At 41.8% G+C, this 25,200-nt stretch overlaps 1 protein-coding gene across 1 annotated transcript in view; it reads right to left on the minus strand.

The window, feature by feature from the left end:
• Positions 1–5,525: 5,525 nt before the first annotated feature.
• The window catches only part of JMJD1C (jumonji domain containing 1C), a 159,313-nt gene continuing 139,638 nt past the window's right edge, over positions 5,526–25,200 (minus strand). The window contains 15 exon segments of the mRNA XM_033065496.1: positions 5,526–6,434; positions 6,766–6,897; positions 12,006–12,182; positions 14,344–14,483; positions 15,537–15,659; positions 16,714–16,830; positions 16,833–16,843; positions 16,945–17,035; positions 17,438–17,606; positions 17,993–18,271; positions 18,536–18,750; positions 20,090–20,303; positions 20,485–20,612; positions 21,864–21,953; positions 24,704–24,856. Coding sequence (XP_032921387.1) covers positions 6,345–6,434; positions 6,766–6,897; positions 12,006–12,182; positions 14,344–14,483; positions 15,537–15,659; positions 16,714–16,830; positions 16,833–16,843; positions 16,945–17,035; positions 17,438–17,606; positions 17,993–18,271; positions 18,536–18,750; positions 20,090–20,303; positions 20,485–20,612; positions 21,864–21,953; positions 24,704–24,856 — 2,129 coding nt within the window. The 3' untranslated portion in view covers positions 5,526–6,344.

Consider the following 25,200-nt stretch of genomic DNA (forward strand, 5'->3'; position numbering starts at 1 on the left):
TAAGAGTGCATTTTTCTTTCAGAATAGACTTGGAAGTGCAGCAAGAACATCTACTGCTGTGCAAATTCTCCTCTTACCTCTGTATACCTGGCATCTTCTGTGCTTGAAGGAGCATAGGGACTGGAGGTTAGAAAAGGTCTATAAAAACAGAGGTAAGACAGCTTCATTAGAGGAGGTGCCTTGTGCTGAATTGTAGCGGGAATCTAGTCTTGCTGGGGAAATAAAAAAGTTACTTTTCAGTTGCAGCAGCTTAGCAAATAGCACTCTCCATCTGTGATGAAGTGATCTGTTCCAGGTCAGGCCAGCTCACTGCTCCCACCAAAGAGCAGGGCCCAGTCTCTGCTGGCCCCTACCTGGCTGCCAATTCCAAGTAACAAGGTAGAGGAGCATGGTGTTTCTAGTCATGTAAGTAAAGCAAAGAAAATAGCATGTGCTCACAAGATGGAAATAAAATTATATAAGCACCTACCTCATGCCACTGTTGGGGTGGTAGCTCAGGGTTCTTAACTACAAGACAGACATGTTGGTGGTATCTGCAAATCGCAGCTGTAGGAGAAGGAGGCAATTTTTACATCTGTTGAAATTCAGGATTCTTCAGAGGTGGGAGTGTGGGAATTGCAAGCTCTACCTTCTTGATTTTAAGACTGAATTGTCCCTTCATGTGTAGCTGCATAAACCAAACACCAGATCTGAAAGAAGCTGCTGCTCTGTGGGAAGGATGCCCAAGTAGGGGCAAAACTCCATACTGCCACTTTTGAAAGTGGTGTTAAATCTTCTCTCTCTCCTGCAATGTTTGCTCTTGCTGTGTGTCTGCTCAAGACGACTGCTGCTGAATCCCAGCTCCAGGCAGTAAGGCTGAGCAGGGCGTGTTCCACTCCCATGAGTGACTGACTTTTTTTAAAGTAAGGGATTCTTCCATCTGAAGCCAGAGCTAAGTAATTCGTGCACTGGAAGAACGGTAGGTTGTACCGAGAATACTCACCACTAGAGGACAGGTTTTACAGATTCATAGCAGTAAACCTAAGGAAATTCTTCTCCTATGGCTGCCAGCAATTAATTTGTGTCATAACAATTTAAAACTGAAGCTGTTGACACTTCGGAGCGGGGTGTGGCCGGGTGCGGTTCCGCGGGTGTCCAGCGTGCAGCCAACCCCGCTCCGCTCGCCGCCTTTGGCCGCCACCTGGTGGGAGCCCGGCCCCGGGAACCTCTTCACCTCTGGCCATGTCCCGCTTTTGTCACCGCCAAACCGATGGGCTCAGTGCCCGGGCCTGGAGAGAGTAAGGAAGAGGTGTGCTGCAGGAATGCAGAAGGTGACCGATGTTCAGAGAGCTGTCGCAACAACGAAGAGGTAAGTCACAGGTTGTCACACGCCACGGCACCAAAGCCTGGCACGGCACACACAAGCATTCCCGGGGCACTGAGTCTGGGCTACATTGTTTTATAATGGACGGAATTAAAGAATGCTGTGGTCTGTTATTTCAAAGTGTCTCACCAAGATCCAATTTTAAATATGCATCCAGACTCTGATTTCTATTCATAGACTTTGCTTTAACCACAGAAACCACCCTTGTCTTGGCACACACAAATACTGGCCCTGTTGAATATTGCCAACATATGCTATGCTGAAAGAAACTGTAATTATCCAATCTCTGGCTGTATCACCACAGAAAGAGAAACCAGAGAAAGACAACTGGGAAGCAATGTGGAGTCTCTTGAGAATAAAATGTGCAGACTTCACCACTAGCAGTTGCTACTTAAAATGATGGCTAAACCAAAATATGGAAGTGTTGGGGTTTTTACTTTTTTTTTTTTTTTTAAAGAGGAAAAAAGGGGATTTTGTGACTGCTTCTTCTGAGAGCATTTCTATGTTCAGGAGCTCTGGTAGTGAACTCCTTTCTATTGTCCTCTCAGCAGCAGCTCTTCAGCCATCTGTAGCTCCTGGTGATCTGCTTTCAGTGACAGGAGCTGCACCTCATCTAGGCTCCCTTTCCCACAAAAGGTTGGATCTTTAGAGATCCCTTCCAACCAGCTCTGTATGTGGAGAAAAGCAAGTACAGCCATAACAGCTAATGACATCCTGTAGTGAGCTGGGCTAAAAGGAGAGTAGAAAACAAAATCAAACTGTTCAAAAGCTACCAGAGCACTGGTGTGGCTGCGAGCAGCCAGGTACAGGCTGGACATTATTTGCCACACCTTTCTGCCTGAGTATGACTGTGCAGTACAATTGTATAAAAAGTTCATTGTTTCCCTAAAGAGTCAAGAGCTACAGCCATATTTTCCTCCATGCCCTTTCTCTCTCATGTTTATTTTACCAGAAGTAACTGCAACTTACTCAGGGCTTTTGTGTTTGAAGTGTTCCCTCTGACCCATTTACTGTAGGACTTTAAGGTATTATTGAGATCAAACAATATGAAATCCTTAGAGTTGTGTGAATACAGGATTTCCTGCATCAGAGCTACTACACCCTCCTCTATTTTCACTAAGGTAGCACAGACCCAGGGACTGGAAAAAACAAACAGGCACCTGGGACAAGAATATAGCCTTGGCATGGTTGGAAGGTACCAGAAATACTCACTTTGAAACATAACACCAAAAAATCCCTCAGGCTACTACTTACCTTTAGAAAGTGTAGTGCATGTTTAAAATGCAGCTATTTGCACACAACACATCAGGTGAATCACATCTTCAGTTTGCTATGAGGCAAGATTTTCCTACCAGCTATTTATAGATGGTGGCTTCCTTTTCAAAACCAATGACACAAATGAAAAAAAGTACAGAGGTTCGTTTGTGTGTGCTGCTGACGCCACAGGGCATTTGTGCCTTGGGCACTTTCCTGGGCCACCCTGCTGAGATGGGAAGAAAGAACATGGTGGTGGCCACTGCGTCTGAAGACCCCCCCACACCACTGCGTGCTCTGCTGCCTGCTGGGGCACACTGACCATGGCAAACCACAGCAGGAAGGAGACACAGCACTCCAGCCAACAAAGCACAGGTCAAAGTGTGGAAAGCAGGAGCCCAGTGCAGAGCTGGCATTGTTTGAAGCAATGCTGGGGATTAGGAGGGGAAAACGCACAGCAAAGCTCCACTCCAGGAATCTCAATGGGGTGGAGGCAGCTCATCCAGCATGGGATGCGGGGGAGAGCACAAACATCCTGCTCTGGAAAGCAGCAGAACAGGAAATGGTAGCTGTAGAAGGAGGAAGGAAGGGAAATTCCCAGTTACAGGCACAGGGCAGGGAAGGCTGTCAGCTGTGAGAGCAGGAGAGGGCTTGACAGGATGTCACAGGAGAGGATACAAACTGAACCCACCACCTACCAAAAAGGTCAGAGAGCGTGAGAATGTAGTGCTGATCAGATGGGAGTTGGCCTGCACACACAGATCTGAGCAACTTGCATTAAGCTGGCAGAGTAGAATAAATAGATCTGCAAATCAGACTGTTCTAAACCCCTATGTCTGACCTCCACAACAAAGACCACCATTTCCCTGCCAGCAATTCCAGCAATTTCTGCTCCTGCTAAACCATAAACAGCAGCCATCTGTGCTGAGATACTTCAGGTCATCATAGCCCTGCTTCATTATTTGCTAAAAACTTATTCTTCATTAATTACCTCTCCAGTTACAACAGGAAAGAAACTGCTGTGGCCATTTACTGTACAGCAGTGCTGAAGATGGAGATGATGATCATAAAGAGCTGGAAAGGTGTGGGGAGGAGAGCTCACAGTTTTGATGACTCTTGAGATGTGATCTTTTGAAAGACAAATGAAAAAGGAGTTTTCATGGAGAGCAAGCAGACAAAGAGCTCGTGCTCAACAGGAAGGTGGCAAAAGATGACACACATTATTTCATATCCATGTTCTAGCAGCTGCATTCCTGCACACAAACAGCTTCAACTGATCTCATTGAATACCTTTTTGGCTATATGAAAATAATTGAGATTGTAGAGCAGAAAACCTCCTAAGAATCTTTAGCAAAGCAAGATGGAAAAACATGCCCAGTAGCACCTCAAGGAACAGGGAAATGGTCAAGAGGGAAAAAACTAACCTGACAACAAAATACCTTCCCACAAACCCTTCTCTGGTGTCAGACATTAGCTATGAACACCTCAGGTCATGCTCACAGCAGCAAGCACGATGCCAGCCCCACTTCCAGCTCCCATTTCCTGCAGGGCAGCAGGGAGCTTCGTTGTAGAGCCAGAAACCTTAAGGTACTAAGTAAGCAGAATGTGCTATGCTAAGTACTTAAACAATTTTTTGGTATCTTTTAGTAGTATTTGAAGAACGTGTGAACTTTAACAAGTTTTTGGCACGTTCAGTCACTCTTCCAGTTTTCCCTAAGGGAGGGAAAGAACATGTTCAGCCTGACAGGCAGGTGCCAGGGATCCCTGCCAGGTCTCTAAGCACTCTGGGTTGCAGGTGTAGCTGTCATTGGGGCCCAAAGGGTGGCACAAAGCTCAGACCTCGAGGCACAGCTGCTGTCAGCTGTAGAGGCATTGGAGAAGAGATAGAGCAGGAAATCCATGGCTTTGGCCAGGGCACACATGGCAACAGGACAGTTTGGGACAGTAATGCAGGGGACACCAACCCCTGCCTTCCCATTCAGCTGCCCAAGGCACACCAGCACAGGGTGAGCATTGATGGCAGCCAGGGCCCAGGCCCAACAACTGCTCTTGGTTGCAGGAAAAGAACCAAGGGGAATGGGACTCTGCAGTGGGAATGATTTCAGCAGCCTCCAGCAATTTCATGTGTTACAAGTACCTCACAAAAACTCAACTGAAGAATAAGAGTATGTACAACTGGAGTCTTATTCTCATTAAGCAAATGCACACTAGCAGATCCTCCACTTTCATCCAATGCTCTGAGGCTTCAGGGAATAAAAAGATGAGAACGGATGGAGGGGGCAAAGCTGAGAAGCAATTGCTAAGTGCAGCACCTTTAACTCCCTGATATTTCTGTGCAACTTGACAAATTTCAAGTTTTCAAGCCAATTAAATATTTTCACTTTTGGAATGAGAAATTGTCTTTGCACTTAATTATTTTGAAAGATAACTTGCATGGGGTTTGGGGTTTTTGGTGACCCCAAACCTGGACAGACGTATCAGACTGGGAGCAGTAACCAGGCTAATTCCTATCCCCTTTTGGACACTTCATGGGCTGGCCACTGGCTCTGCCTAACATTTGGTAATCAATCCAAGTATTTGAATAGTTTTAATAACTTAAATCACCTTCTTTTGAAGCTTTTCAAACTCCCTCCAAAATCTAGAATTCTGCTCAACTGCTAACATTTATCATTATTAAATAAAAAACCAAAAATGTATCATTAAAATATCCATTATTTTGTAGTATTACTTGAAGGATTAAAGGCAAGTTGTTACGAAATAATCATTCCATAGAAGCCTCTCCCCCTCCTGCTGCACAAGTGCTGATTCCTGCAGGGAGGCTCCTGCCAGCACCGTGCCCGCAGTCCCGGCTGCGGCCTGCAGAGGGCAGCACTGGCCCTGGCGGAGCGAACAAATCGACACCACGACGTCTGACAAAGTCATTTTAATGGAAAATGTAAAACCCCTTTCAACTTCAATGTACAAAGCATGTGTAACACTTGCACTTTTAACAAATTAAAGCAAGCCAATGTTTTAAAAAAATACATCATTGAATGTATATATGTATATATTTACATAGCATATTAAGTTTAATATTTAAGCTTTAAAAGTTCACATAAATTTTACCAAAATGAGACAATTTTTAAATAAATTACACCTTTTGAAAACGTTTAATTGTACACTGAATAGCTTCAATAAAATACTGAAGTGTCTGTATTTGACATCTACTTTATATACTTTATATTTTACAAAGTTTACAATTATTTGGCAGTAATTTTCAGATTATGACATGACTGCTGTGCGGACTCAGCAAGATCCCAAATGCAGGCAATAGCTGGTGTTTGTGTCCTACTCTCACAGTAACTGTCTCAATGTAGTGAAAAAAAGATCTGAATTATTTTAGCAAACTGTACAAGTCACATTTACATTTGATCAACAATATAGCATAGAATTTTGTTGTTTTTTCCAAAAATAAATACATCATCTTAAATCTTTGACATTTCACAAACTTCATGTACATTATAATACAGACAGCAGAACGCTGCTCAACTGTTTGCAAGTGGATGGAACATGGAATCACAGTGGCTGTGATATGAAGCTCTACCCCGTTGCAGTGTCATTAACAAGTCAATACAATGACTGTTTTCTTGGCACTGATGGTTTGTGAAGCTTAAATTAGTGTGTATACCATTCATAGATCAGGTGAAATAAACTCTGGGTGATGCTACCTCCAAAAAGCAGAGTGTGCTCAGTTCTCATCCATGTCTTCCAATTCACCTTCGTGAATCTTCAAAGCTCTCACCATTTCCTTAACTGCATGATACAAAATATTTTTGACCTGCAAGAACAGGGAACAGATTTTAGTAAGGCATACAACTGGACAAACTCTGCAAAGTTTAGGACTGAGCCCTAAGCATAGTGGATAGAAAAAAGAAAGGCTTCATCAAGCCCTTGAAAAAGGAAAAGCTTTTTACACGTTTTAAAATGTAATGTGAAATAAAGCCAGCAGCTCAAGAGAGTCATTTACAGCCCTGGCATCCATGCTGCTGCTCATTGTTATTCTGTGTGAACAGCAGCAAGGAAGTAGCTCCACGCACTGCTCAGCATTTCAATGAGGCTGAGCACACCCTGCCTTCCCAGCCGTTTCCAGAGCAGCATTCATTTCCTACCTGCAGTTTATCATCATAATTGATTTCTTCCTTTGACAGTCTCAGCTCCTGCGTTAAGTGAAATGACTGTACAAGATGTTCTGGAGACACAAAGTCTTCTGTTACTTGAACACAGCTGTGAAAATTTTGCACCTATCCAAAATAACAAGAAGAGACTCATAATTAGTATTTGGGGTTATTCTTTGGCAGAGGTACCTGAGGAAAGAGTGGTTCTTGGTTCTTGAGATCCCTTAACCACAGCCTTATTCAGACTAATGGGCATCTTTAGGTAGAGAGCAATTCTGTGTGTTTGATTTATCTAATTTGGCTTCTGGCAAAACGCACACTTTCAACGCTGCACTGCTGCCTGGTGCCTCCCGCAGTCAGCTCCGGCATTCATTCCACACTGATGTGCTGTTCCTCCCTTCAGCAGCTGCACAGGCACTGCTGCTCTCGCCACAGCCTCCCCAGCACCACGCAGGCAATGGATCCATCGACCCACCTGGGAGCAGCCCTGCCCTGCAGGACCTGGTTCCTCTGGTTCCTCACACACATACATGCTGGAAACTGGCACATTAATGGAAAAGGAACTGCCAGTGGAAAGACTTGAAAGAAACAGTTATGAACAGACAAAGGGAGAGGCTGAAAAGTAGGGGGAGAGAAGAGCACTTTCTTCTTTCTCTGAACATTTCTTCTTACTAGCATGAGATGACTACTGAGTAACAGACAGCATCTCCTGCCACCCAAGTCATATCTGGAGGACACAGGAAAGGAAAATTGCTTCCTCACTGTGACCCAATGACCAACTCCAGTTTGTTCCCTTCAGAAACATTTGCATTTTCACTCATAAACACTTACAAATTACACTGTAATTTGTAATTCAGCATGTAAAAACCCTCTTTTCCCCAAACTCCAACAGCTCCTCACAGGTGGGTAACCTCAAATTCCCAAAGCCTGGGGGTGGGGAGGCAGAGCCTCAGACATCAAACACCCATCCCGCCCTGCTCAGGATTGACAGAGATCTGCATATTTTAAAGTGAAACCTAGCAAAATCTAGAGTTTCTAAATGCATACTCTAAAATTTCAATTATGGTACCTGACATTGAATTAAACCACTGGGGTCTACAAAGTTGAGGAACAGGACTTCATTTAAAAATTACTTTCTTCTTCCAAACCCCTGCCCAAATCTGATTTTACACAGCAGCTTGCCTCCTACAGCTGAAATCCCAGCAGGTAACATCCCCATCTCAGCAGTCATGTTACACACAAGGCTTTTGATAGCTCATCAGCATCAGTGCTGGTCCCTCATGAGGATTAATCAAAACAGAAGTAATTCTGGACACGAGGAGGGTTTATTGATGCCACACAATCTGCAAACAGCAGAAGGCCTGGGGTGAGGCAGCAGCTGCAGATGTGCCACCGTGAGGCTCCCACCAGCACTCAGGAACTTCCTGGAGCTTGGGGTGAGGTGCCTCTGCTTTGTGCAGCTGGCAGCTCCAGCCCCCTCCCCTCCCTCACAGCCTTCTCACCTCTTTCAAGTCTCTACCTGCCCTTGGTTTTCTTGCCAGCTCATGCAAATCCCACTCATTCACTTTCTCCTCACTAAAGACAAGATTTTATTGACTCCCTATCCCTATGGCAGAATAGGAAACATTTGCTTCCCTTAGACCTTTAATTCCGCTGTGCCTTCAGCCTTCTTTTCCCCTCTTACAGGGTCTATCTTACCCGTGTCAAAGTTTGCAGGGACAGATTTTACCCAGCTGTTCTGGTACTTAGCATGGGAATGCCCCACTGACAGCACCCAGGCAGTTCTATTTATAATATTTGTAACACAAGCTGATGCAGTGACACACACAAAAACGTTTAGCAACGATTCCCCTGAGGTTTGTGGGGCGAGGAGTGCAGCACTCCCACACCTGTGCCACTTGCAGCTGAAGTGAGAACAGCCCAGCCCACACAGAGAAGACACTTTCCAGCAGGGTTCAGAAGGCAGCTGCAGTGCTGGAAAAGCCTCGGACTTGGGCTGGGACAGGGAAAGGTGAGTGGGCAGGGAACAAAGGGCCACCCACCTATCTCTATGGCTGCAGGATCAGCCACTTCCTGCAAGGCTGAGCTCTGAGCTCTGCATATGCAACGCCCAGACCTTTATCCTGCAATCCTTATCAGAACATTGCCAGGATGTCACATTACCTCCAAGCATGTTATTTTACAATATATAATCCTGCTGTTGAATCAAGATAATGCCTCTATAAACAACAACATTATAATAACTTGTTCCACTATGAACAAGTTTTGCAGGGTGCCCTGAACACCACATTTCAGTTACTGACTCCAATATTTCTAGCTTTTTATTTTTAGCTTAGTTATGTTACCAATTTGGAGATACCAAGTTAAATCCATGGAGGCTATCCCTAAAGATGTCTATAATACAGTATAACCCACAGTGGAGCAGCAGAAAGAGTGAATCTTTCAAAAGAACAGTACCAACACCCTTTTTTAGCTGGAGGAGTTCCAAGGAGAGCTCAGGGGCTCCCTCTCACAAGTGCCAGAGGGAACAAAGCCAAACCATTAGCAAGGCAGGACACTGCTGAGCCACCCAACCTGTACAGCCAGGAAGAAAAGAGATGCCCCTCACAGAGCAGCATCTGCAGGGAAGCATCTGCAGAGGTGACCAGTCTATCTATTTCTAGAGTCTTCTCCCAAGAGAGCAATTCCCTCTACAAGAGGAACTGACAAGGCTGCCCTGCCCATCACAGCTCACAGGAGAGGCTGTCCCTCCCAAACCACCCGGGAGCAGTCAGCCTGACTTTGCCTGCTGCAGTCATCACAAGAAAGATGTGACTGTTGTCTGCAAGTACCCAGGGAAAGGAGAAAGCTAGGAAGCAAGAGGAATACTATATGTTGCCAGGAAATGTTAAGAATAACTTACTTTAAGTCAGACACGACTCCACAGAACCTGGGGTGGGGGGGAAGAAAAACAATATACAGAAGAAATGCGCACAACTTTCTTCCATGTTAGGGCAGTAAATTCTAGACCAGCATGTCAGAAGCAGCAGTGTGCCAACAATCATAACTGGCTCCAGAATGGAAGTGTCACAACTACATTTACAGTGACCACAGGCAGCCAGGCTCCCTAGCTCCAGCCCTCAGTCTGATTTCTTCTCCTCCACAACACTGCTCATGAGCAAATAAAAATGTTAATTTGCCACCAAATTTAGCATCAACTCTTACCCAGTTTTAGTAATTAAAAGGTTCATAAGTGTGTGTAAATCTGAAACACTTAATGGGTAAACTTAAAATGGTATTCTTGTGAAGACTTATTTTTCAGTTTTTAAATGTTACTTTGTATCTCTGAAGTGTTGGTACTGAACCCTAAGGTCAGTATTTACACATCTCTAGAGAAAAGCACTATGCACATACATGAAAGAACATGATGCTTTTATTTCCTCCTACATGGCAGATTCACAGGAACTTCTTACTGAAGATGAAAAGATTCTCATCTTCACCCACTAAGGTTTAAAAACACCATGTTATTAACTCATTGATGCCAGAAGCTAGAATATTACCACTTCAAACACAATCTGCAGTTTAAAGCCAAGGAGATAAAGATAAGTAGTGGTCTTATTTTTGGTCCTTAAATATACAAAGGGAAGCCTGGAACAGTTCCACTACTTCATGTTTTACACTCTACATGCCTTTATACAATGGCACATGCTATATAGAACAGATTTCCCAGTACATCTGTAATTTCCCTTGGGTTCCCTTTCCCTTCTTCTATTTGGGATATAGCTCTCCTGTTTCCAGAGATCAGACTAAGGCTGCTGAAGAACACAATACATGACTCTGGGAATGCCAACCTCTTTAGCCCAACAGGAGCCAGGAAGAGCAGCAATGTCAGATGTTCCTCCACATTTGTGAAACAACATCACGCCCTGAGTCATCGTACAGGAGAAGGCAACCTACACCCGCTAGATTTGGGTCACCAAGGTCTGTCTGGGGCTGTCTGGGTTTGTCTTTCCTGTGCCAGAAAACAAATCCACAAAGACCATCCAGAGCTATGTATACCATGTCAAACTCACCCAGAAACTCAGTGGGATGAGGAGGAGCCTAGTCCAAGTAAGGTTGTTTTCAATGCCCCACCAACAGACACAGCCAAAGACAGAGCAAGGACATAACCCCTGCCATCACTACACCCCCATCAGTTTTTCACAAAGAAAACCCCACTGCCCTGGCCACACGGACATGGTGAGCCACTGCTTCCCCTCTGCCACAGATGGAAGCTGATCTGCAAACTGGAAACCAAACAGCACCTTCTTCAGAAAGGCTCAGGCCTCACTTAAACCCACACGGAGATCAATGACATCTTCAACATCACAATGGTTTACAATCAACTACAGGGTGGGGATGCTCCTCATTCCGTGACAGTCAGCATCCTCATTAGTGATGCTTGACAGCTGGCAAGACAGCAAGCCAGCAGGCTCCATTTCCTGCTGGAGCAGGAAAGAAATCCAGAATGGCCCAAAAATCTCATCTAAACAATTGAGCTTTCTTCCTCTTTTCACCAAGGAGCAGCAGTTTAAAGACTGTGAGGCAGTTATAAACCCTTTTGTGCCAGGCAGGCGACTGAAGCTGACTAACACAAATTCATCCTGTTTCTCCAGAACTGCCCCACTGGCAGTATTTTTCTTACCCAACTACAGATTAAATCAGCTCAGTTACTGCAAAGAGTGGTATCACTCTCATAGTAAGAAAAGCTGCTGAAGAGACAGTGATGACTCCTGGTGATTGATGTACCTTCTGTGTTAAAAGGAACTTAAATGTGGCATGGGAAAACAGCCAAATATCTGTTACAGACACATCAGAATGCCCACTACAATTCTCCTACAGCTGAAGACAAAAACAATGACACCTGACATCCAGGTGTTTTTACCTGCTCAAGTTGCTCTCCCTGCCCCTCCTTGATAAGGTTAAACTTCTGGCTTAGAAGAAAGAAAATACTAACCTGACTCTGCCATAACTAGACTCAGTTTGTTTAGAAATTTGCTACAGAAACAAAAAGTGGAAAACAATGGTTAATAACAGTCTCTTCATTTGTAATGGTAAAGCAAAAAAGGAACTAATACTTAAGGCATTCAATTTGCTGTACATTAGTCAGTTACACCAGCAGATGTACCTTATTTTACATTCCTACCTGCTAGTAGATACTAATAAAAAAATAAGATGCAATTGAGCACAGATATCTTTAACCTAAGGTCCATTACCTGATGAAGTGCTCCTGCTGGTAGGATAATAGCATCACCAAGGAACTGAATAACTGTGCAGGTTTTTACTCCATATTCTTCAAAAAGTCTTTGGCGAAGTTTTTTGTTCACATACCAACTCTGATCACGGATTGGATCGTGCTCTGGTAAAACTTCTAGGCCTTGCTCCTTTGCTATCTGTTAAGTACAGAAAAGATCCCAAATCATTACCAAAAGAACCAAACCTTTTGCTGATAATATTATGCATACCCACCCTGCCAAGTAACTTCACTCCGCTCCCAATACCCAAACAAGAACTGTAGCTAGGGATTCAAAACAACCCTGAAGAATCTGGGAAGTCTCACTGAAGACATCGGCAACACTCCCACTCCAAAATGCTGAGCTTTAAAGAACTCAGCATAATAATCTATTAATAAGCAACATGCTCTCTGTGTGACTTCTTTCATCCAGAAAATAAAATCTGAGCTCAGGAGTTGCTATGATGCCAATTCCTCAGTCTTACAACCTTCTTAAGGTTTTGACACAGACAAGCAACATTGCTACCTTAGCTCAGGAAAAAAGCAGCCAATAAAGCCAAGAGTTGTAGTCCTGGGAAATCTGTTCCAGGTGATTCTGCCTGAGTACAGGGCTGGACAGAGGGACCTCAAGGGGCCCCTTCCAACCTCAACCATGCTGGGATAAGAAGCTGCTTTCCTACCATCCTATGAAGGTACTCAAAAAACCAATGATGAACACATAAAAATACTTCCTGGTATTGGTAAATGGAACTGCGTGACCATTTCTCATCAAGTGAGCCACAGAGGAACAAATACTACTCTTAATCAACTGCTATTAAATCAATCCTAGTCAGTAAAAGAAAAAAGCGATTGCATATAAAGAACACAGACCTTATTCACCTGTCATGAATCATGAAACAAGCATCTCATTAAAAACTGATTTTTTTTTGCTTTTATTAAACAAATATATGTGATGCAGAGCCTGAAACTCTCCTTGAGTATTATCACCCTTCCAACATGACACCGAAATTCTGTATCTTATCAGCAGCAAAGCAGTCCCAGTGCTCACCATCAATTCATCTCCAATTCAGTGTTTCCCAAATACTACCACTCTTTAAATACATGGGGGTACACAAGTTATTTGGGATATCAGGGCAAAATGTGGTAGCAAATTATAAACTTCTTTACATGGCATCTTAAATGCTTCTGTTTTAAACCTGCTGCTCAAATAGTTTCACAGCTACTCACAACAGTTGCACAAGTCCTCTGAAAGAGGAAATGCTAAATACTCCCTATGTCCCCCTTTTCCTTTGCATTCAAGACTTGTTCACAACTCTCTTTTTTGAGCTGAAAAGCCACCATCTAACTAATGAGCATCTACTTTTTGAATGAACAAAAGTCTTGCTGTATAATTCATAATGTCCTGGAATTAGCTTTGTTTTACTTAGCAGTGCTCATTTTTCCCCACAAAGAGCAAATGTTTGAGACACTGGAGGGCAGCTGCCCTAGTACAGCAACACTGCTTTATTGTCAAAGGGAATCTTCACTGCTTCTTAGGCTTTCCCTGCTCACAGCAGAGCCCTTAGCCTCAAGCCTGTTTATGGACCCCTTTGCTGCAGCCTGTTAAAACTCATCTGATCTCTCCTCACAGGAGACAGTCAAGACATCTCCTCAAGCAATCACTTCAGTGATACTTTGGCATTTTTGTGTCACCTGTCAAGGCCACCCTCCAGAATACACAAATGTGCTAAGGACAGAGCACAGAAAACTGCTTCCAAGATATATCCCTACATTTAATGCATTGACAGACATGTGGCTCTAACTCAGTCCCCACATACTGCTGGAAGGATTATCTGCAACAGGGCCAGGTAAGTTTGCAGCCCTTGGGGATGTTATCCCACTGCTTCCATTTTCACAAAGAGCTCAACCACGTTCCTTGTGCTGACTGATGTGACAAGAGTCCTGGGAAAGACTGGTGGCCACTGGTGGTGAGGTCAGGAATTTGGCATGGGAAAATTCACCAAAAATTCAGCAGCAATAATACAATAATGGATCAGTGGCAGAAAAACATCATCCCACAAATTATCTTTTGTATTAGAGCAGGTCTCCATGCCCTCCTGAGCCTTCAGTTACAGGCCACCTGTCACTCTTACAAAATAAATGTACGCGTTACGTATTTTATTTGTTGGTAGTGCAGCAGGTCAAGTATAATTTATGTGCTATAAATAATTTTGCCTTCCTCCCTACTCTAACATCGAGTTGGGGTTTGTGGTTTTTGTCAGCTCCCTTTGATTTACCAATTACTTAGGTTTTAAATATAAGTTAAGTGTAATAAATCTAACCTTTTGCAGAAACTCTCTTATCTTGTCAGCATCTTTGCCAGCATAAATGTGCCATAAAGCACCAGGTAATTCACTTGAATCTTTCAACCGCTTCCTTAAAAGGTCATCCAAATCTTCCTCTTCCAACTTCTTCAAAACTCCTAGGGTTCAACAAAAAAAATTCTTTAAATGTGAAAAAGAGAAAAAATGTTGAAACTAAATACCTTCTTTTCATATTTCTTTTGTGAGACTGAGCAGATAAAAGTTTGTTGAATACAACAGAAGCCACCAGGTGATCTTTCTGTTCAGTGTTTGTAACTCATTACTAGAACATAAATGTCATGGATACCTTAAATATACATTTAGTTTTCACATTTAACTTTTTCACTTTTTTTAACTTTTTCCTAAATTCAACAGAACACAATCTCCAGCTGAACAACAAATAAATGAGGCTAGTACCAGAAAATGGAAATATGAAAAAGGTGTTTTCCTGCAGTCAGCACAAGCAGTGTTTACCATGCTGCTCACCAGCCAGAGCTCTCCCAGGATGCTCAAGTTGGCTGCTATTAACTCAGTGCACACACACAAGTGAAAACAAAGCAAATGAAAGACAAACTTTACTGCAGCTCTATTAGTCACACCCAAAATCTACATTTGCTGATTACAGAATAAGAGAACAAAAGAAAAAGGGCAAAGAAAGAAAACTCTTTCATTGATTTAAAGACTGTTTCACATAAACAATAAACCTCATAGAGATGATAACCTACACCAATTTAAGCTCTCCATTGAAAAATTACATTACAACCCAAATTCAATAGAGTAAGCACAATGCATCCAGAAGAAGCTACATAAACAGAAGGTTTGGCAAATACATCACCCTGACATAATTGTTAGAACCAACACAGCTTCCAGAGAAAATCCTTAACCCTGCACTGCCATTAGCTATGCCAGTCCCAGCACAGGAATGGTGCATCAACTATACCTAATGGCAAAAAAAGTGGAAGGAGTTTGATATACCATTTCATAATTAATAAACTGCAGTGTATTTTATACAGAACTAATGTGTGTGCAAACCCCCGAAACAAAGAATCTCCCAGCTGTAAGCAAGTTCTTATGGATCTATTTCATTGCCTTCCAAAGAACAGTGTCAATTTTAGGAGAGCCAGAACATTCAGTCCATCCACACCTCTTACAGTGAGTGAGTTTCACATTACCTGATTTAGAAAGTACTCCATTTCCTTTGGCTATGCCAACATAAACAAGGATGTTCACAACATCAGAAACTTCAATATGGAGATTTGTGGTTCCTATGTCATGGTCTTTAGTAGCAGCCACACCTATGTTACAAGATAAAATTAAGATCTGTTTGTATTGCATATTCAAATCAGAAGTGCAACAGTGGAGAAGAAATTTCTGAAGTATACTTGGCGTCACTGAGATAGACAACAGAGTCCTTGAGATTCTCTCTTAGTCCAGGTACTTGTTCCTGCACAGCATTTGTGTCAGAACAAAACATTTTAGCAGAACAGTCAGAGACACTTCCTGACCCCTATGTTCCATTCCTCTTCAACCCTTCAGGTTGTTCAGAGCAGAATACAGGTACAATGAATACACAAGGTTATCAAATCTGTCACTTTTATGTTTGGCTGTAAGAGTGTTCTTAATCAAAATAACACCCAAAGAGGAAAATTAATTTTAGTTTTAAGTAGTGGAAATGAACATTCTTAAGTCAAAAGGTCATTTTGGAAGACTAAGCCTTCGAGCAGTATTACCTCAGAGTGGCATTAATGACACAGTTCTCAGACCCATGCCGTTATCACTATTGTTAATATGCTTCTTTCACAGGATATTTGGAGAACTTTTAAAATCAAAGCCACTTTGTGACAAATTACTACTAATTTCTTGTCCTATTACAATAATTTGTAAAACAGAATTGAACTAAATTCTTTGCAAAAAAAGGAGCAGACAAAGTGTCTGAGGAAATTAACCTTTTCTAAATAGGCTTTTTTCTAAACAGGTTATTTTGTACAGCACACAAAATAAATTATGAGAAATACGATAAGAATAATTTATGACCAGAATTATGAACACAGTGGTATTTCATGAAGTATTTTGTCACATAGCAGTGCTAAAGACAGTTCTATTGCTGCTCATTTATACAGCAGCTAGCCATTTGTACACCTCAGAATAATCTAACAGCACGAGATGGAAAGAAATGGAGAAGCAAATAGACTCTCATGGCCCAGGCACATGCCAAGTCAGTCAGTTTTCCCCTACATTCAGTGAACAATTATCCTTCAAGAAAGCTCAGCTTTGTATCAACCACTGCAATGTGTGATATTCTCAAGTTTAAGGGAAGAGGTAACTGCTGCACTTGTAGGGCAAACTCACCATATGCACTGCACAGTCTGGGTCCCAAATCTGGACGGACAAAAAATCCTGGCAGATGAGAAGCCAAGTTTAGTTTTCCTTCTGGACTACAATATTCAGGCAAGGGTAAACTTTTAGTAGGTCCTCATATCTGGAGGAGAAAAGAAAAAAAAATATAATTGAATTTATGTTTAAATATTAAACAGAATATTAATTTTTACTTAAGAACATCTAATATTAAACTCAAAATACCTTGCTGGCATCATGGTCTTGAAATCCTCACCAGAAGGCCAGTCTTTCAGTTTTAGCAGAGCTGTTTCTCCATTTTTTACTTTCTGCCGTTCTGTAAGTAATGTAGAAATAACTAAAAAGTAACATACTGTTGGTGTTTTGCTTTACTCAACTAAAATATAAACATTAACTCTAAACTTGCCAAGAATCAAGATTTCATACATAAACAGGAGATAATTTATTTCAAGACCCAAACCAAACCAAACTCAGCTATTTAAGTAAGAAGGACATTTGTCTGGATTCTTGAGTCAGACCTAGCCAGCATAATAGTGCATCCTTAATTCTGCAGAGATACAAAACGCAAGTTTCCTCTGCATTCTCTGGAAACAGATTACCTAGAGCTCTTTTTTTAAAGTTTCTTCAAAGCCTCAAGATCCATAACGACATTTTTAACTGCAGTTTCTAACACTGATCATGTTCAGAATCAATACCATAATACATTGAAGGAACATACTCGAAACATCTTCAAAACCATCCCAGAACTCCTTGACATTGGTGTTTGAAATAATACTGTCCTTGCAATTCCAGATATCAGCTTGCTGGTTTCCAAAATCCAGACTGATTGACTCAGCTTTCCACAGGCTGAAGTTCATTTTCTTATGCACACCAGATACCAAAACAGGCTGTAAAGAGTAAAACAAAATAATTTTTAAAAGCAGTACTTATCCTTCTGCAAGTACACAAATTCTTTAACTGAACTGGAATACAATTGTGTCTGGAACACACATGGAAGACCTCAGTCTTACTGAGCTGTTAACACTCCTCCAGCAGCACCCATATCCAAAGGTGTCACCTCTTTTTGGAATCTGAAATTCCGTAACAGAAATGTCCAATTCATTATTACTGGTTAACTCAAGCTTAGCTATGCAAGGTTCATGTGTGGGCTATACCTGGCAATCTTTTCTTGCCCCCAGATTCAAACATGGAGTTAGGCATTTCTGTCCTTTAATACACAACTCCCCAGAGTCATGCTGATGTCACTTTACCAACCAACCTGTTTAAGACTTACCCTTCCTTGTTTCCAGCACTCTTTGAAGAGCTTCCAGTTGTTGCTGTTTTTATGGTCTCTGAGCCACAGAACATGCTTATCACAGATCCACGAATACTGGATATCACTGTACCATTTACTGCAGTCATCCTGAATACATTTCTTATCATCCTTTGGCTCATCGTTTATTTCAGATTTTACATTTATCTTTGGTGCTCTATTTGGTGGAATCTTGTTTTCTACTACTGAAGCAATTATGTCATCAAGAATGTTTGGCATAGTCCTTCCACTCTTGCCACTCTGTTAGAAAACAAATGCACGCTTAAACGATGTAAAAGCAACTTAATGCAATTCCTTTTGAACAAGAATAACATTTCTGATGTTTTATCAATTATCATCATATATAAAAACAAAATGTTAATGCGTGCACATTTGAAGTTTTAATTATGAATGAGTATTTACAGCAAGACACCTATCAGATTGCTCTAACTGTAAAGTGCCAGAACAGATTGACAGAGACTTTCAAATCCCAAGAGGAAAACTGTGCATCTTGTAAACACTTACTGCTGTTCCTGTAGAGTAAACTGGAGCAAAAGCAATGCCAGCATCTGTAGAACCCAGACGCAGTTTGCCTGCTGTTGTAGTTAACAGATCTCGTAAGGTTGAGCCCTGCTCATTGTTCTGGGATGCAGGAGGGGAACTTTTACAGTTTGGGGACTCCAAATTATCCTGGTCTTTCCCTTCCTTTGAATGCTTTCCAGAAGGACATTCTTTGTTCTCTAAAACAAAAACAATCATTTCAAGTTTACACTGTTGTATCATAAGCACACATAGGAACAGCACCAGCATCCTGCATTTCCTAGTGGTGATAACAGACTGTGCAGCACTAGTGCTTCGTTCACCTGGAAACACACCAGAGGATGAAACTCATCCTTCAAAACACAGTCAAACCATGTGACCAAGCAAAGGCCTTCCTCAGCATCTAAGATGTGCAGCTGAGTGAGTACCTGTACTGAGTGAGATATGCAGCTGGAAATACTTGCATAGCACACATGCATTCCACCTGTGGATATTATGGTTCTGATGCCACCAGGGAAAGGCATTGCAGTTTCAAGGTTGGAATCACTAGACAAAAGAACACTATATTTTCTTTTTCTGAACAGCAATGGCATTACTTTTTTTTATTAAATCAATTACAGAATCATACGGAATCACTAGCTTGGATGAGACCTTTAAGATCAAGTCCAACCCATGCCCTAAAACCACCCAATTAAACCACAGCACTGAGTGCCACAACCAATCTTTTTTAAACACATCCAGGGATGGTGACTCCACCACCTTCACAGGTGGAAAATTCCAATACTTTAACACTCTTTCAGTAAAAAAAAATTTTGTAACATCCAACCTAAATTTCCCTTTGTGCAGCTTAAGACTGTGTCCTTTCACTCTGTCAGCTGTTGCCTGGAAAAAGAGACCAATCCCCACCAGACTACAACCACCTTTCAGAAGTTGCAGAGAGGGATAACTCACCTCTGAGTCTCCTTTTCTCCAGGCTAAACAACCCAGCCTCCTCAGCCGTTCCTCGCAGGGTTTGTGTTCCAGACCCCTCACCAGCCTTGCTGCTCTCCTCTGGATGTGCTCAAATGTCTCAACATCCTTCCTAAATTGAGGGGCCAGAAGTGGACACAGCACTTGAGGTGTGGCCTCACCAGTGATGAGTAGAGGGGCAGAATGACCTCCCTGCTCCTGCTGGCCACACTATTCCTGGCAGGCCAGGATGCCATTGGCCTTCTTGGCCACCAGGGCACACTGCTGGCTCATGTTCAGTCGGCTGTACCAGCACCCCCAGGTCCCTTTCTGCCTGGGCACTGTCCAGCCACTGTCCTCAGCCTATGGCATTGCAGGGGGTTATTGTGGCCAAAATGCAGGACTCAGCACTTGGACTTATTAAACTTCATCTTATTGGACTCTGCCCATCCATCCAACCATTCCAGGTCTCTTTGCACAGCCCTCCTACCTTCCAACAGATCGACACACACTCCCACCTTAATGTCATCTGCAACACACCAGTAGCACTCCCGAAGTCACAGACATGATGTGACAATTGCAAACATATACCTTTTTTTTCTTCTCTGGCTTTTTGCTCTGCAAGATCAGCCAGCCAATGCAGTGGGGACTGGGATTCAGGTGGTGTTAACTTGCTGTCTGTGCTCACATCACTTCTTGGACTTGTGTTGCCATTTGTCTCAGATTTTTGAGGAGTATTCTGCTGTTGAGACTCAGGCATACACAGAGAAATTTTATTACTGTGGTTAAGGACATTCTGCAAAACCTGTAAAGAACAAATTTATTTTTAACTACACAGCTTCACTTTAATGCGTTTCAAAGACATGGTCAGCATTTAACCCCCACATATGCAAACTAAAATGCAACTGGTACTATTTAAATACAAAAATCCACCATGATCAGAGCACTTGAACAAGATGTAATATATACATACATTTTAGACTCACCTGAGACACACCATTCATTGCAGGGAGCTTGCCAGCTTGTGTGTTCTGCTTGGTGGTACACTGACAATGGGATTTAATTTCAAATTTTTCTCTAATATTGTGCATAGCATCTAAAAGATCTGTCAAAACTAAAGACAATTAAGAAGAAAAACATCAGTAGCTGTCAATCCTTCTGTGACCCCCTTTACAACGCACAGAGTGATGTTTTAAACTATTAAAAATGCTGAATTTACCACCCAAAACTACACCAAAATGACTGCTCAGTTTATCTTAAGCTTGTGCAGACATGTTCAATTAAATAATTGCACACTACTCTTCTGAATAATATAAGTTTTAATCTCCATTTCCATTGCATGCAACACATCAGGCAAGCCTTTAGCTGTTTACTTCTCATTGTTCAATGGGTATATCATTGCTTCATTCAATAAAACCATCAGCTACAGACAGAAGTGAACCATGTCTTGAGAAAAAAAAAATCAGTATGTGAGCATATAAATGAAGGCTATTTGGTAATGGGTATGCACGGAAGAACAAAACTGAGGTTAAGCAGGCATTCTTCATTGTGCTGTTTCCAGATGAGTGTTCACTTTCACAACTTAAAATTAAAAACAGTTTCAGTCTAGAACCTGTTCTGGAATTTGAATTTGTTATGAAATCTACCCAACCTTCATTTCTACCTGAACTAACATTCAACAACCTATAGAATATTGGTTCTGTATTTTCAGTTTAAAATAACCAGGGAATTTACTTAGTGCATTTTAAGGGCACACTTCAGTTTTCTATTTTCTGGTCTGTATCAATGCTGACAGAAATTCTGTGCTAACCACTACACCACACCTAATGGCACTACTTCAGAGAACTTGCTTGGCTGTAAGCAGAATTCTGAATCTAGCTGGGTTTATGATTCCTGCTTAGTTTTACAATTATCATGAGTCATTCAGTGCATTTTTCTCAATCATCTGAATCTAAACCCTTCTTTTCTTCTTGGATATGGGATAGACATCAGTAAAAAACAAATCCACAAAAATCCATTGCCTCAGTAATACTATTTAAAGATTCTCTTTTAACAGCTAACGTCAGATTTATTAAGTACATTCTGATTGTTTTATTCTTATCTGACAAAAATCCATCACAAAAAAGGCCCTCAATTTCTTCACTGTCCCCAAAACCCCTTTACACATGTCAGCACATTCCTCTTACTCTCATCATCATTTGTGCCCAGTGCTGGCAACTGGTCAAGAACCACTTGCTTTTCGCAACAATTTAACCCAATTCCCAGGTTTTTAAATGAAAATAGAAGTTTCAAGAAACAACTCTGGCCCCCCTTCAGAGAAAGACCTGGGAAAAAACAGCTTCTGCTTGTTCACATATGGTCTTACCAGAGCCTGGAATAATCTGTGTTGGCATCAGGTGCTTGTGATCATGAGGCTGTCCCTTCACACACTTCATCCAGGCGTACAATTCCTTATCTGTAAAATAGTTTGCCAATGTTTTACTTCCCTTATGTTGCATACAGAGAGAGCTAAGGTCTTTCAGACTGGCTTTGGTTAGAAACATTTCTCTGCATATACAGCTTTCTGTCTGGGTATCCGGTGTGACAAGGACTTGCATTCAACAGCTACTTTTCACATTAACAAAGAGTTTTAACAATACTGAAATCTGAAATACCTATCTGTAACACAGGCCCTCACCAACTACCTTCAACTTTCAAAGTGTATTCCCTTTACCACATTTAGTGAGTTGCCAATTTATCACAGGCTGAAATAATCTACGGTTGCTATTAAGGCCATGAGCCTTACTTGATGAATCTTGCCATGGAAAAAGAGACATAATTAGGCTGTGATTGTATGGCTCATCTAATTTGACACAATCCACACTCCAATTGGAAGCATCTGTTTTCAACCAAAGTTCGCCAGACAAGCCAAAAAGATGATCATCTAACCAAGTCATCTCTCTGATTCAGCTTACAGTGCAGCTACATCAGTGGTACTGGTGGCACAAAGGAGAGGGAAGTTGCATCACTGATTTACGTCACATTAAAGCAACCATGAAACCCTAAAATTGGCTGGAAATCATTTGTGCCAGTGAGAGGGCCTAACTGGTAGGAGAGAGAGGCTTTCTGAAAAGTTTAAGGAAGACTCTCCTGAAATATGCAGTGTAAAGAAAACACACAAGAAGAACAAGAGCAAAAAATGTCTGGTCAAGCAACTGGTCACAGACCTGCTACGTGATTTCGGGGAAGAATGTGATTTCAGGGCAGAAAGAACGTGATTTCTCTCTCAATCCCCAGTCTTGTGTTCTATCCATTAAACAGCTAGTTTTAAGACATTTTTTCAAGCCAGTTTGCTCACTCCAGCAACTTTAACTAGGGAACACACCATAGGAAGCATTTAACACATTTAAGGCAATTTTTTTTACACTGTAGTAGGTGCACAGTGTTTTCAAATGTTCCTTCAGATAAATACTAAATTTATAAGCTATTCAGTAGTTTTGGTAGCATGTAAAACATCTCAATATCCAATATTTGTCACAAACAAATATATCAAGACAACAAAACAGTATGCATCTACTCAATCTATTTTCTCATGGAATTGTCTTAACATGGCATGCCACTTGATGGTGCCATGAACTGTCTGAATGTAACAATGGTTGCATATTCATTCACTCCTGTGATCAGGAAGTGATAAGTATCTGAATCTGGAATATTTAAACCTCTAACATGCCTAGTGAAGCAGGGAAAAACCAGGGGATTCTCTGTTACATTCAGCAACTGTAAAAACAACTACTGGTTCCAGAAAAAATGGTGTAGTATAAAGTCCTGTTATATACAGATGGCTGAGTGGCTCTGAATGTTTTTTAAGAGAGTGCCAAAGAAGCAACACAGTTTATGTGAATCCTACAGCATCAGAAAGGAAGCCACAGAGAGGGAAGCTGTCGTACTTCTGCTTTCACACCTAGAATTACAATCAACAGAAAGGAGAAAGTCCTCCTTGTAAGAAAACTGAAGAGAAGCCTCCTTCTTTATACTGCTTGTTCAAACTTCTAAGACATTTTACTAAAACTTTCCTGGCTGGTTAACACGCACTATAAAAAGCCTCTGACTGTGTGTTCCCACCAGGGTAAATAATGTTTGGCGCATATCCCAAGCCACGTCAGATGGATGCACACACATGCGCACACCCAGACTGCAGCCAGTGAAGTGCTGCTGAAGCAGCCTCCAGCATTAACCCATTAACAACTGTTCTCAGTGCCGGAAAATGCTGACATTAGCTCCCTAAAAACTTCAAAATGGGTGAGACCCTCCATTTGGCAAGCCGCCAAACAAAATACCTCCATTTGGCAAAGCTTCGCCACCTAATAGTTAAACTTGATTTTACTAACACTTCACATCTGTGACATTACGTGACGATGACAACATGGAACTGCTTTTCAAAACAGCATTATCCTTGAATCAGTTCCTGGCATAGCATCTGACTGCAGAACTGTGCCAGGGCACAATGCCTGCCTCCCAGGGAAGGCAATGCATTCTACCAAGCATCTGCACACCCGTGTCACAGCCAAAGGCTCCAAGCCCAAATCAATCCTCCAAGTAACTCCTCCTTTCAATTGCAGCTGGGTCATCCAGAAATCAGAGGTTTGCAAGTCAGTCCTGTTATACTTCCCTCTCTCCAGACTAAAGTAGAGCACAGGCTAAACACACAATGTGTAGGCTTATGGATTGTGAAACTTCCATTAATATTAATTTTAAATACTAGGCAAAGTATTTTTCTCCATCTCTTTTTTATGATAAAACTATAAAACAGCATGTTACCTCAGTATGACAAGTCATTTCCAACGGGAGGGCTCCAGAAAGCATTCAAATCAAGGCAACTCTTAACAGCAATGAGTAACCCTAAACAGGGAGGTGTGACTGACCACCAGTCTCACAACTGAAGAACAAGATTTAACCTTGAGGAGCAAGGCACAAGCAATCTACAACAATCCACACAAAAAGACTAAAATGCAGACAAAGAGCTAAAATAGCCCCCACAGCAGTTGCTTTCTCAACTACTGATTCTACATCTACTGACAAAAAAGGAGGTAAAAAAGTTCTAAGAGTAACCAACACACACAAGAAGTAATTTAACATTTTACAGAAAGACAGTTCTAATGGATCAGCAGCTCTGCAACAAATGAGAATAAACAGCCTATAGAACACTCTAGTTCATAAAGAACTGACCTCTAGAACTCTTCCTTTCCTTTGCTTTGTAACAATCTAGGCAGACCACAAATCCACATTTTTGGCAGACCCAATGAATGTTAAATAATGTGGCTTCACATGCATCACACATCTCACGGACTCCTCTCACTGCTCTCTTCCACGCAATTTTGGCTGAAATACAAAATAAGCAGAATAAAAGGACTGAAATTTAAATGCAAAGCACAAAATTAAGTCTTTATAGATGAAGCATTCATAAGTTTCCCCTCAGACACAACTGGGTTTTGGGGGAGGAAAGTGATCCATCATGAACAGGCCATCAAGAGCTACCCCCTTAGTTCCATTACACACCATCCTCTTTAGTGCTACTATCAACACTTTATAAAAAGAAATAAAGCCTTCAGAAAACCAGATGCAAGTAATACAGAAAAGATATTGCTGCAAGAATTAAGAACTTTTTTAGCACACACTTCTTACACCATGCATTTGAGAGGGTTTTTCACCTGACTGCCCACAGA

The sequence above is a fragment of the Catharus ustulatus genome, chromosome 8 (genome assembly GCF_009819885.2).
Source record: "Catharus ustulatus isolate bCatUst1 chromosome 8, bCatUst1.pri.v2, whole genome shotgun sequence".
Lineage (NCBI taxonomy): Eukaryota > Metazoa > Chordata > Aves > Passeriformes > Turdidae > Catharus > Catharus ustulatus.